The sequence below is a fragment of the Cyprinus carpio genome, chromosome B7, assembly GCF_018340385.1.
Source record: "Cyprinus carpio isolate SPL01 chromosome B7, ASM1834038v1, whole genome shotgun sequence".
Taxonomy (NCBI): Eukaryota; Metazoa; Chordata; class Actinopteri; order Cypriniformes; family Cyprinidae; genus Cyprinus; species Cyprinus carpio.
Genome location: NC_056603.1, coordinates 19,808,803 through 19,821,881, shown reverse-complemented (window position 1 = coordinate 19,821,881; position 13,079 = coordinate 19,808,803). Strand labels below are relative to the sequence as shown.

Genomic DNA, 13,079 nt, shown 5'->3' with positions numbered 1-13,079 from the left:
AATATTAAAAAATAATGGTCTGAAATACACAACATACTGATTTTACCTTTGATTTACTTTAACGTAAATTAATTAAAAATTAATGAAAATAATAAAAGTAATCAAATGAATTAATACATTTTATTAATACATTTATTAACCTTCATCTGGCACTCTATTCCAATTCTATTTTATCTATTTGTTTTCATGACCCTGATTCTTGATTCTATTTTATTATAAAAAAGATTCTCTATTCTTTTTCTGTTCTTTTGACTTGTTTTATATATATATATATATATATATATATATATATATATATATATATATATATATATATATATATATATATAAATAAATTAAATACATAAAAAACATTGTGGAATTAAAAGAATCACAATCATGCATGTGTACAATCGCCTCACTGAACTGCATCTGACGTGAAAGTGTCCTTGTTGCTTAGCAACGGCGTCTCTCCACTAACAAACAAACATGGCAGACAGCACACCCAGACACGCGCTACCTGCTGTAAGTCTGACGAAATAAAACTTTTCAAGTTATACCGTATTAATTACAATTTCGCCTAAAGTACTCTGTTGTGTGTTAAATCAAATAATTATCGTTAAAGTTCTTTCGTTGCTCGTTCGGAATGAGACATAAAATTGAATATCCCTAACAGAGCAATAGCTGTCTTAAGTTACCAAAAATGCGTAAGAAATGGGAAAGAAAGTAATTTCGAGGACAGAGAAGGATTAATAACTGCTATAATACTTGTAATTTCTTTCCAATCAGTTAAAAAAGCCTCAAACGTCTTACTCGGAAAGGCCTTCGAGGCCCAGAGCTCAGAGCAGGTCTTCCTCCGCGCCTTCAAAGAAACCAGCACACATGGACCTCCTGGCCAAAGAAGAAGAATACAAGTATTTATGGATTTATTACTTACATGCGCATTAGTTTATCTACACTGCTTTGTATTTAGCTTATATCATTTGACTGCATAACAGGTTCTATAAAGAATTTAGGATTGAAGATCACATGGCAGTATGTTTAATGTCTAACTTTTTGCAATTCCGATGCTCCTCAGGCGTCTCAATGCAGAGCTGGAAGCAAAAACAGCAGAACTTGTTCGGGAAGCAGAGAAAGTGATGGTAAGACTAGAAAAACAACACATTAGATTCTGATAAGAAACATTTGAGAGAACACGAGCTGTGTTTTTAATCTAACTTTTTTTTGTATAGTTTATAGAGTGTGATGTTGCAACAAACCCAGATGCTAACATTGAATGTTTTCAATAATATTTTTTTCAGAGGGATCAAAATGAGGTGCTCTCTAAACCAATCTCCTCCCACATCTCCATTGATACTGACTGTGATTTTGAAGTTTCTAGGTAATGGTCCTCACACTGTTTGATATGAGCATTAGCAACATCGTTTGCTGTGTGCCAGCATAACACTTTGTCTGTCTTAACAGGAAGGAAGAGACAAAAAGAGAATCCACATCTAAGCAGCCCCCTGCAATGGTACAACTCAAACAAATATCATATGAATCAATGGAAATGTGTATTAAATACAAGACCCCATTAGTTACAGAAACATTTCTGCTTTATGTAGCTCGTAAGAAACAAGAACAACTCTGCAAAATCTTCAAAGCCAGGATCGGGAAATAGAAAGAATCCCCAGTAAGTTTATTCTCAAAAATTTTATTAAAAGAAATGTGTACATAAAATAATAATAATAAACTAATTTACGTAAGGTGTGATCAAATCTAATGAGATCTGGATGAATTTTGCCCTTTATTTGTTATGTTTATATATTTGTGATGATGTTTGGGTAGCATCAACAGTTTCTTCCAATTATAGAAAAGCACCACAGACTGTGGTTGATGATGTTGCTATTCCTGAAGACTTTGGAGATTTCTCACTTGCTAAAACAATCCGCATAATTGAGGACAGAGTTAGTGATGATGTCACTGAGGATCACTTGCAGGATGACATCATGCCCAGTGCTGGAGATGAGATGGGTGCAGGTGGGTTGAAAAGGACAAATACATTGAAATATTGAATCTGCTGCACTGTTATACTATTTGCATTATTGCTTATACATTTATTTTGTATAATTACAGAAGCTCAGATCAGATTTTTGAAGGCTAAACTTCGAGTAATGCAGGAAGAATTGAACAGACTCGCATATGAATGCAACAGGAAGGTAAGACGTTTGAGATGTGTTCAAGGTTAGTTAATCTATTCAGTCAGTTCAAGTCACTCTTGCTCAAAATGTATTTTGCGTGTCTTGAAGGATGATGAAAACAGCACTTTAAGCAGTAAACTGAAGGACTTGGAGGAGGAAAAGGCAAGATTGCAGAGGACTACAAATGTCCAACAGACTCAAGTTGAGAAGCAAAGAGCTTTAGCTGAAGAATCAAGTCGGAAATGTGAAGGTCTGCAACAGCAAGTGGCAGCACTGCAAAAGGTACTTGAACTGTTGGCAAAATATTATTTATAAAGTTTGTCTCACAATCAACAAAAAAGTGTTACTGATCTGAACAAAAAATGTTCCTTTGATCATAAACCTCTACTCATTTCCTATAGGAAATGTATGTATATATAGACCATAATTCCTGTTAATTAGAGCTGTGCCAGGATCCAGAGCCGTGGAATTCTTGGCATGGGCCCTTTAACCTGATTAGTCCTCTGTGTGTAAAGTGAGACTACACCACAGCTGCTCAGAGACCAGAGCACACTGCACTTGGGCTTCTGGGACAGATATCTTTGGAACTCTTCCTTCCCCGTATGATAGGAACATGGAAATTAATTAAGGATAGGGAACAACAGTTGAGTCAGATAAAAATCATATCAGAATGGGATATATTGTCAGAAAAAAATATTCACTGTCATCTCACTTTAGACTTATTAAAAGTATCTCATGTTTGAGTAATTTTAGGTTAAAAGCATTTATTGCTGCTTTAAAGATTCAACTTTTTTTTAAACAAACAGCAAATATTGAATTGGAACGTCTGCATCTGAACCATAGACTATAAAAAAATAGATCTGAACACACAATCTGCATAATATGTTTTTTCCTGTGTCTGTACACTCTAGGAGTTGGAAAGCATGAAGAGGACCCACAAGCAGGCAGCCAGTACCCACAGTGCAACAGAGGTGCGGTTGAATAGAGCTCTGGAGGAGGTTGAGAGGACTAAAACACAACTCAACAAACTCAAACAGAGCAGTAAGGTAAAGTCATCTCAAATAAACCAGCATGAAATAAACCAAGTGAAGTTTTTTGTGCACACTCCAGAATTTTATCAGATTTAGATTTAACCTTTTTTTGTTCATTTCACATTTCTCTTCTGTTTTTGTATCTGACCTAAGGATTTAACCAGTCAGGAGCAACAAAAGATTGAGACATTACAAGCTGAGAACAGAAAACTGGAACGACAAAAGGCTGAACTCATTGTGGGTTTTAAAAAACAACTTAAACTAATAGATATTTTAAAGCGACAGAAGGTAAGAAATCATTTTCTTCACAATTACTTGAATCTGTCATTTCCAATTACAGTAATATGATAACTCACAAATTGCACTTTTTTTTTAAAGCATTTTATGCTTATGGCTTTATTTTAAAAGATGCATTTTGAAGCGGCCAAGCTGTTGTCCTTCACTGAAGAGGAGTTCATGAAAGCTCTGGATTGGGGAAAGGATGGAGTCTCATAGGTTTCCGTTTTGTATTTTGTAAATAGAGTGAAACAGATGAATGTGTACAACAAACAGCTTACATTTCCTTCATTGTTTAACATTCTTCAAACTTCATTAAATAACATTGTGAATATCAGACAGACTAAGTGTTTATCAACACTGCCACTTTTATTCAGATTACTTCATGATTGCCATCTAGTGGTGAACACTTGAATCAAGCTAAACATTAAATTATGAGTTCTTTACTGTAATTTAATCAGATGTTATTTTACGTATACACAGAACAAAAATCTCATTCTTGCTAGTAAAATAATTGCAATATTCAGGGTAAGGGGCCAACCCGCTCTTCTTTACTAGTAGTCAACTGTAGGAAGTGTGACCATTCTGGTGAACTCCTCATAATAAACAAGTCCATCACGTCCAACATTAGCCTCTTTAAAAAGCGCATCCACTGAAAAATAATTCACAGTTAAATAAAACTTAAACTTTTTTTTTTTTCATTTAATTTGATTAGCTTTGATGAAAACAATGTAAACTGAGAAGATAAATGATTTATACCTTCTTTATCAGTGAGCTTTTCTCCCAAGCCTGTGAGTTTGGCCCGTAGCTCAGAGGCCAGAATGTAGCCCTTCTTGTGTTTATCCGTCATACGCATAGCCTCCAGAATTTCAGTCTTAGGATCTTCCTGCTGCATCTGTCTATGCATCATGGTTAGAAATGTAGAAAAATCCAACTCCCCTGTCTTATCTGTGGTGAGGATACAGTAAAAGATGTATGAACTCCTTACATTAAAGAAAGCAAAGAATTCAAGATAAACTACTGAGCATTTTCTACAGATTATGACTGATACCAGTGCCTCAACACGCTCTTACACTGTCCATAAAAATCAGATGCCATAACTATTTTAATTCATTAAGGTTTTTTTCCCCATCAGGTTTTCATCAGCATATAGAGACCACTAGTTCAACTGTATATCGCTGTTAGCCACAGGTGACACAAGTAAGACACATTCACATTCAATGTAATGTGTTAATCAAAAGATTGTTACCTATTTTGTGGATTTGCAGATGTCTGTCCACTTCATTATATGTGGGACTTGTACCCAGACAGCGCATGACTGTAATAAGGTCTTTGGCTTCAATCTTCCCCTTTCGCTTCTTGTCATAAAGCGAGAAACATTCTTTGAACTCTGCATGAGAACAAGGAAACTACAGTATAAACCAATGCCACAAATATTCTTAATAATGTACTGTTTTTTTTTTTTTTTAAATTAACAATTATTTTGTTTTACTTTATTCATGGATCGTAAAGCACACACATTACTTCTGTGTAACACGGCTTACCATCAATCTGCGTTTGTGATAAGAATTTTGCCTGAAAAGAGTTTTATAAAAAAGCATAGTTGAAAAAATGTATCTTGAAACAATGAAAAATAAAATTTAGAATAGAAAAAGAATATATCAGACTCACCATGTCTTCACACGTTTCAGCTGTTCAGGAAAAGAGTCACTCCCTCTGGATTACCTGATGGAGCTAAAGTCCACTGCAGTGTTGATGTAACTGATAGCCTCGTTGTCATAGGAACATTGATATAGGATTCCATCTGTCACATTATACTGTCTGCTACAGTAGGTGCAGCTCATGACCACAATGACTCATAACATATATAGAGAGTACAAACTTTATTCAGATAAAACAAGGACATAAAAGCAACATTTTAACTGTAAGCCACAATAAATAAATGACTTTATTGTTCAATACACCAAAATTACAAACATGTCATTAAATAGTTTCCCTTGTGAAGATTCAAACCTAGGCTAGATCCAACTCCTTAAAGGGATAGTTCACCCCAAAATGAAAACGGTCATAATTTACTCACTCAAGTTGCTCCAAACCTGTTTTTTTTTTTTTTTTTTTTTTTCTGTTAAACACATCAGGCATTTTGAGAATGTTGGTAACCATTTTTTTTTTTTTACTCTCCATACTGTGGAAGTAAATGGCTACCGTCAACTGTTTGGTTACCAACATTCTTCAAAATATCTTCTTTTGTGGTCAACAAGAAACTCATACAGGTTTGGAAACACCTTGAGGGTTTTGGAACAACCTGAGGGTGAGTAAATGATGACAGAATTTTCATTTTTGGATGAACAATCCCTTTAAGTAACACTGGAATTTAAGTAAATCTTCTCAGTTTCACTCAAAGTGTCATTAAACTTGGTCAAAGCATTATAATGGAGAAATGTCAATGGAATTTAGTTCAGATTTGCTGTTAGTATTTAACTGCCTTTGATGTGTAAGGTATAGAAGGACCAAGGCTCTGGAACATAGATGATACCGGGATACTTTTTGCGCAAAACTTTATCATTCCACAGATATGCGACCCATACCAGAACTAATCCCAGAGTAATGATGAAGTTATAGAAAAGGAAACGGCCATTGCTGTCTAACACAAAGCCCATCCGCCTCTGGCGCATCACAGTGGCTACCATAGCAAAAAAGGTGAAGACATACAGGACAAAGATCTGCCCCTCAGTAATCAGATACCTGCAGAAATAAACCACATTAGTGTTTCATTAAATACTCTGTTTCACTTGAAATTACTTAACAGAAGTAAAATTGTTGTTTCAATTTGAATGAATAATTCACTTACCAATAGTACACCGCACTGGGGCCAAGTAGCAGCCAGCCCGAGTAAGGCATCTTCTCATCTTTAACTTGTGTAAAGCAGCCAGTGAAATATAAGAAGAGGATGAGAAAGAAAGGGACATACCTATAATGATAACATGGGGTGTTTTACACAGAAATTCTAATGTAAACTTGTAAATTATTGCACAATTACAGATGAAATAAGAGTATGGAAAGTATACTTACCACATGGAATGCCCTAAGTGCTCATCATAGTAATACAGAAGCTCAAAGGAATCAATCTGGAAACCACATAAAAGATTTGTTACATTGTCATAAAAAAAAATATTTCAAAAGAGCCAATAATGTGGTTGATCTGTACGTTTATCTACTGTACCAGTGAGGCAGGCTTCAGATCTTTGATAATGGGGTTTTCTCTGACAGAAAGGTGAAGCTGGTATCCACTGAGGATGAGACGATGGTTAATAGAGTCTCCTACCAGGTGTATGCTAGCTCCCATGACAAAAGTGATGATGCAGAGGTAAACTGCTGAGCGAGGAAGGGCTGTGGGACTCCGCTCAATCAGCTACAAAATGTTAAAGACATGTTTAGTTTAAGATAACACTTTCCTAATGGAGCATGCTGCACAACTTCTTGTCCAGGCCCTTGTCATTTCTAGCCTGGACTTCCATCGTGTGCAATGAAACCTCTTACAAATGATTCAGAACGCAGCAGCTAGACTGGTCTTCAACAAGTCACCCCTCTCTTTATCTCCCAGCACTGGTTACATTATAAGTGCTTCGGATATAAGCTGCCAAATGAATAAATGTAAATGTCTACTTTAACTGATATATCTCAAGCAAGAGCACATGCATACATGTAAGGGTTAGAGAAAAGGAACATCCTACAAGAACTTTACATTAAGGTCCACAACTGTGTGTGTAAATAAATCCTTTTGTTAATATTTTTAGTGTAGTAGAAGAAAGTGTACCTTCAGTAACAGGAATGGTGTGATGACATTATATGCCATGTGAAAATAATCTCCAACACTGGGTTTATTTAGAGGAAACCATTCCAGGGGCATTATGATCTAAATATAAAAAATGTTATCGGTACCAAAGAAGAAAAAATACATTAATGCATAAATATCAAAGCTTGGTTTAACTTGTACCATAGCAATTGGCCTCCCAAAGTCCAATATCCAGTTCTGCACAATGAAACAGAGCCAGAGGTCTGTGTGAAACTGCGACTGTGCCGCAGCTGTAGAAACCGTCTTCTCACTCCCAGCCCTGCTTTAAAACAAACCACAGCATGTTCATTATAAATTCTAGTATATATAAAAAAATAGCATTATTTTTAAAAGAAGTTATTTGAATCACACGCCATGCTTTTCAACTGCTAGACGAATCTAAATGTCGACAGTACAGTAAATCACCCGACAACACTGTGACTTGTTCAGGTAACACTGCACCATCAAATGGTGATATTAAATAACACTGCAGCATTAGAATACAATGTAACACAAGATAACGTCGGTGTTAATAACAACGCACAACAAATCTCCCAGACCTTAAAAAAGACGATGTCAAAGCCGCAGACTGTGGTCTTCTCCGCATGGTTAATAGATCTGTTCTTTACAGTAATTTCAAGACTACTCTGTATCGATCAACTCCGCTATACATTTGTCTCCAAGCATTCATTCATTCATTCACATGCCAGGTCCTACACCGAATCTGTAAAAGTTTAAATGCATTATGCGTTTCGTATATATCTTAATATATGACTTATTTTTTTTACGATTTATATGTAACCCAGTTTCTATTCCCTTATATACAAAGAGTCAAATGACTTCTTAACACGGTATTTTTGTTTGTTTGAATCACGTGACGTTCGGACCGGTTTTTCTTCAGTTAAGGCTGCAGCAGCAAAACATATAGGACTCTTACTGCCATCTGCCGGACTTCAATAATACTGACTATAAAGTTTGTAAAATACTCTTTGTATGGTATAAACTCGGAAAGGCGTGCTATTTTACTATTTCTATTATACAATTCCGAAAGCATCCCGCAATGACAGCACACATTTTACTCGTCTTTAAATATTTGCTCCTTTACCTTTATACATAAGTTACTTCTGTTAATGATGCCACTAAATCATACATAGTATATAAAATAATGAGTGAATATGTTATGAATAGATTGTCAAGTTACAGCATCTAAAAATATCAAATTTTCCTTACAAAAATACAGAAAACCAACACTGCCCAAGTTAATGTCCGTGTTGTTTGTGTCCTATCCAGTTTATTTCAACTGCTGTTCCCTCAGTACTAATTAATAAAACGAGTATATATCGCCAACTACCGGTTACCCGTTTAGACATGTCCGATACATCTTGTTTACAACGCTGTTTTTTGACTGAATAATTTTAATTCTTTAAAGTAATCCTACATTTTCCACCACTGTTTCTAGAAAGTTAGTTATTAGACATACTTATAGCGATTATCCCGTCAAATATATCATTCAAATGCATCACTGAGGCACTTTTATTTTGAAGGCAGAAGACAATAACAGTCCTGTGATTGTAACGTTAGCCATCTTAAGAGCTCTCTCTCTCTCTCTCCAGGGCCTACCTAGGCGTTTCTCTCTTCACATCGCCAGTGTAAAGTTCACCGTACTGGATTAAAGACCGTGTCATCTTCAGCAAAGCGAGGTATCGCTGGAAAATTAGCCTTGTTTTCATTTCCATCACGTGATGTCAGGACAGCGTTGTTTACGCAGTAGTTGCCGGGGTCTGTGTAAGAAGGTGTTAGCTCATGTGAGTTAGCTGTCATGATGGGAGACATCTCTCTGTCAGTGCTAGGTGCTTAATATAACACTTGTAAACACCCTGGATCAGACGACATTTGACATTAACTCACTTAACGTAAAGTTGTCCGATTTAATCTCTCAGTGTTTAAATGGTAGTTGCAGGGGTTGTTTTTTGTTTATTTTGTTACACCAGTGTTGTTTTAAGGAGCCCAGGCTAACATGATGTTTTGGCTAACTGATCACCACTAACACTACTTTTCAGTACAATTTTATGAGTCGTAAACTGCCTTGTTGATCATGTCAATCAGTTTATTAGAGCCTAATCCTAGAGTTTAGAGTATTTGGTGTGAAGTGTAGACTTAAGCCGGTTAGTTTACTCGGAATCCTTCACAGAAATGCGTGTGTTGGAGTAGTTACAGAGTTATAGTGAGCTGTTTATACAACTGTTGCTTTCTTCGAGTGACCTAACAGATCTGCTGATAGTTATTAGGATGACACTGTTTTTAATAGATCTATTTTCACTCGTGAATTGAACCGTAGTCGCGTGACTCCTGCCTCCAGCGACGAGCGGAACAGCGTCGGTGCTTCCAGCAGCTCTCTCAGCAGGGAGCGGGACGGGATATTAGTAATAATGAAATTAAGAATAATAATTAAACCATTTAAAGAAAGACAAATCCTCTCCAAATACAGATTAAGGAACCATGATTTAGAAACACAGAGAGGAGGACATAACACACATGGACAGAGTAAAAGCAGAGGATCTGTAGACACTACTGTGATCTGCTGATTTGTCCTAAATATCACAATGTGAGGGAAACATTTCTCCCCAGATGTGAAGTGATACTGAGAATGTACACTTCCCCCTTGGAGAAGATGACAAGACAGCTGCACTAGCTGTAAAATTTGTGTTAGCCATTCACAATGTTAGGTGTAAAACACAGTTCACTCTAAACTCTCACTTTTTCTTCTCATCTATTTAGATTTTATTTATCTATTTTATTTATTATTTCTTTCTTTTTATTATATATATATATATATATATATATATATATATATATATATATATATATATATGTTAATGCTTTGGCAACATTGTGTTACACAGTCATGCTAATAAAGCTTAAATTGCGTTGAAATGGAAAACATGGAGAAGGACTGCAGAACGCTTTGAGAAGAATTCCAGTCGCTTCGCTCCATATGTTCTTCCAGGCTGGCTTTCAGCCTGTGCATTGGTTGGTAACACTAATCACGTTGATGCATGTTTTTTTTTTAAATAATGTAAAAACAGTGTATGAAGTATGCCAGAACTATGACGTATGGCAGACTTATCCAATCATTCAGTCCAGGGGTGGCGGACTCCGGTCCTGGAGAGCCACAGCCCTGCAGAGTTCAGCTCCAACCCGAATTAAAACTCACCTGCCTGTAGCTTTCTAGTAACCCTTCAGACCTTGAATAACTTGCTCAGTTGTGTTTGATTAGGGTTGAAGCAAAACTCTGCAGGGCTGCAGCTCTCCAGGACTGACGTTCGCCAGATTTAGTCTGTCCATCCTTACAATCTTGTGTTCAACTGCCTCCATTGGTCTCTGCAGGACAGTAATTGGAGTTACCAGACCGGTGGGTGGGGCCATAACGGAGGGGTGTTTTTTTAATGGTGTTACCTGATTTGCTCACTGCAGAGCCAAATGACATCCAGCTCTCCCTCTCTGGACGTAACGGGTTGAGCTTGACGAAGTAGGGGTAAAGTTAGGGTAGGGTTAGGATTAGGGTGGGTTAGGATGTGGTTGGGCCGAAGGGTAGCTGGACGTCAAACTTAACCCATCGGCTCTGTAGTGAGCAGCCTCTCAGTTTGTGTTTAGGGGAGAGTTGAAGGGGCATCATTTTCATTGCATGATTCATTTACACCCACCAGTTTGAAAACACCCACAAATTTCGAAAGGCTCGCTTTTGTTCTGCAAACACCTCGTACTTTCATTTTGTAGTGCAATGTTTGCATCTCAAAATCCAGTCAGCAACCTTTGGATAGATCCAATTCTCCGCCCTTCATTTTTTCCTTGATAATCCTTACAATGCAGAGGAAAAGATCTGCCATTATCTCAGTTTCATCCAATTTTAATATCAGCACGTCTATGATTACTCACAACCTAAAATACTGTACCCTACCTTTAACATGTCATGCAGTAAAAAGCACATTAGCAAGTGCTTAAATTTGAGCCATTTTCAACTATGAGATATTATTTATTCAAGACCTCTTTGTGAGGAATACAGTTATTTTAATGCAGGAGTTAGTGTGCAGTCATTGCCGTCTGAATGTTTGTGAAAGAGCAGTTTTTACCTCTGTTATTTGTGTCTGACAAGATGTTTATTTACAGTCGTGGAGAAAGTCATGCCTTAAAGGCAACACCACAAGTGTGAAAACCCTGTTCATATATAGTACATATATAATTTACCTCTCACCCACCATTTTATACTGTGCGTGAAATGGTGGGTGAATTTTGTGGCCATTTTCTGTAAAAGACCTCTTTTTTAGTTTGGTGATAGACATGGAAACCAGCCCACACATCGTCTCTATATGTCGCTTTGCCTTTTTTATTTAGCAAAAGTAGTTCCATGTTGAGGGTGTAAGCCAACAGTAATTTAGACTAAATCATATGTTGCCGCCTTGCATTATGAATCTGCATCCTATGTATAGTAAGGATTTCTTCCTCTTCATTCTCATGACAGATTTAGAGGAAGCTTGTACAGAATTGGAAAACACCACTTCCTAAAACAAGCTGAATCTTAACTTTAACCTATTTCTGGGTTTGAATCTTTCAGGCAGCACTTTGCAAATGAACACAAGCGAATTGACTAGGCTATTTCTTCTGAAATCAAGTAGTCTGAATTATTCTTGTTTCGGTTGTTCATTGTCACTTTCAGGCTATCATATCTGCCAGCAGATGAGCTGACTCTTGATCTGGCAGATGTAGAGCACGCTGGTTGAAAGGACAAAGGTAACAGCCCACTGATAAGTGCAGAACATTGGACACTGACAGAAGCCTTCCATTGGTTTACTTCAGGTCACGTTCAATGGGATTTTAATGAGTGTTTAATTCAAATAGGATCTATACAATTCGTTGAACCCTTGAACAAAGGGGAATTGAGACAATGACGGGATTCTTTCTCCTTTTTACAACTGAACCATTTTCATTTCTTACAGCTGCTCTAATGTGTGCTGAGTGTCATGCTATTTATGAACAAAATCTGTTTCTTTAGAATCTTTCAAAGTATATTTCACTTTCCAGCTTGTATATTAGAAATGGTTGTTTAGTATTGTTTATTATCTGGGGCTGCTAAGAGTTTCTGACTTTTTGTGGATTTATAGTTGCTGTTTCAATTTTATTTGTTTTATTTCCTAAGTTTTGTACTGCTGGTGGTGACATAACCTGGACTTTGATCAGTTTCTGGCAGTAGCCGTGGGATGAGGCATGTTGGGGTTGTCTTCTGGTTGACATTATTCTGAATGTTAAAGCACAAACTTTTTATGATGTCCAGTGTGGTACTCCCATTATTGCATATTCTGAATTCAGTAAATGCATAAATAATATCCTGGTTTTACAGGGTGTCATCATTTGAGTGGTGATTTTTTTTTTGTGAGATGTAGATGTTTTTTGTGCATCTTTTCAATGACTCAATATCTTTCTAAATTCCAAGATGTGTAAAAGATGTGCTTTGGGAGACATACTTACAAGAGCTCAGGCCTCTGTAGGGATTTCACAGCCATGTGAACGACCGCTAGTAACCTCTCGTGTGCCCTCTTGCTTTCTTTTTCTCCCTCCTTTTTTCTCCTCTCCAACTCTTACTCACTCGCCCACCTTCTCTTGTCATTCTTTCCAGTTGCTTGTTTTCTCACTTGCTTTCTTGTTTTACCACCTCAGCGTTGGAGCTGTACAACATCCAAACAGAAGTCAGATTCTTGTTTTTTCTCTCTTTGTTTAGCTGTC

At 36.8% G+C, this 13,079-nt stretch overlaps 3 protein-coding genes across 6 annotated transcripts; 1 reads left to right on the top strand and 2 right to left on the bottom strand.

The window, feature by feature from the left end:
* The first annotated feature begins 399 nt into the window (after positions 1–399).
* On the top strand, positions 400–3,803 carry tex9 (testis expressed 9). The gene is made up of 12 exons (XM_042727824.1): positions 400–504; positions 769–893; positions 1,058–1,121; positions 1,281–1,360; positions 1,444–1,492; positions 1,584–1,651; positions 1,832–1,998; positions 2,095–2,177; positions 2,268–2,441; positions 3,071–3,205; positions 3,344–3,478; positions 3,599–3,803. The coding sequence occupies exons 1-12, from the start codon at positions 469–471 to the stop codon at positions 3,683–3,685; spliced, it is 1,203 nt and encodes a 400-aa protein (XP_042583758.1). The 5' UTR covers positions 400–468; the 3' UTR covers positions 3,686–3,803.
* Positions 3,804–3,816: 13 nt separating this feature from the next.
* Positions 3,817–5,270, bottom strand: calml4a (calmodulin-like 4a). The gene is made up of 5 exons (XM_019085384.2): positions 5,138–5,270; positions 5,011–5,041; positions 4,716–4,856; positions 4,226–4,414; positions 3,817–4,118 (listed from the first exon to the last, which is right to left on the bottom strand). The coding sequence occupies exons 1-5, from the start codon at positions 5,138–5,140 to the stop codon at positions 4,021–4,023; spliced, it is 462 nt and encodes a 153-aa protein (XP_018940929.1). The 5' UTR covers positions 5,141–5,270; the 3' UTR covers positions 3,817–4,020.
* A 62-nt stretch (positions 5,271–5,332) lies between these two features.
* Positions 5,333–13,079, bottom strand: cln6a (CLN6 transmembrane ER protein a). 4 transcript variants are annotated; one of them, XM_042727827.1, is made up of 7 exons: positions 12,825–13,079; positions 7,464–7,581; positions 7,284–7,382; positions 6,690–6,878; positions 6,539–6,594; positions 6,318–6,437; positions 5,333–6,211 (listed from the first exon to the last, which is right to left on the bottom strand). In XM_042727827.1, the coding sequence occupies exons 1-7, from the start codon at positions 12,857–12,859 to the stop codon at positions 5,944–5,946; spliced, it is 885 nt and encodes a 294-aa protein (XP_042583761.1). In that variant the 5' UTR covers positions 12,860–13,079; the 3' UTR covers positions 5,333–5,943. The 4 variants fall into 4 exon arrangements, with proteins under 4 accessions (XP_042583761.1, XP_042583762.1, XP_042583759.1 ...); XM_042727828.1 differs by lacking the exon at positions 12,825–13,079 and adding an exon at positions 8,532–8,608; XM_042727825.1 differs by lacking the exon at positions 12,825–13,079 and adding an exon at positions 7,862–8,215 and having other exon boundaries at positions 7,464–7,584.

What these genes read in the sequence shown, in the direction of transcription:
- tex9 (XM_042727824.1), top strand. Translation starts at nt 469, where the DNA reads ATGGCAGACAGCACACCCAGACACGCGCTACCTGCT. An exon ending in CCAGACACGCGCTACCTGCT is followed by an intron (nt 505 to 768) that starts GTAAGTCTGACG and finishes CTTTCCAATCAG; the next exon opens with TTAAAAAAGCCTCAAACGTC. An exon ending in AACTCAAACAGAGCAGTAAG is followed by an intron (nt 3,206 to 3,343) that starts GTAAAGTCATCT and finishes ATCTGACCTAAG; the next exon opens with GATTTAACCAGTCAGGAGCA.
- calml4a (XM_019085384.2), bottom strand. An exon ending in TCTGCAAATCCACAAAATAG is followed by an intron (nt 4,415 to 4,715) that starts GTAACAATCTTT and finishes TCCTCACCACAG; the next exon opens with ATAAGACAGGGGAGTTGGAT. An exon ending in AAAGCTCACTGATAAAGAAG is followed by an intron (nt 4,119 to 4,225) that starts GTATAAATCATT and finishes ATTATTTTTCAG; the next exon opens with TGGATGCGCTTTTTAAAGAG.
- cln6a (XM_042727825.1), bottom strand. Translation starts at nt 7,908, where the DNA reads ATGCGGAGAAGACCACAGTCTGCGGCTTTGACATCGTCTTTTTTAAG. An exon ending in ATCTGAAGCCTGCCTCACTG is followed by an intron (nt 6,595 to 6,689) that starts GTACAGTAGATA and finishes TGTGGTTTCCAG; the next exon opens with ATTGATTCCTTTGAGCTTCT. An exon ending in CCCAGTGCGGTGTACTATTG is followed by an intron (nt 6,212 to 6,317) that starts GTAAGTGAATTA and finishes TTATTTCTGCAG; the next exon opens with GTATCTGATTACTGAGGGGC.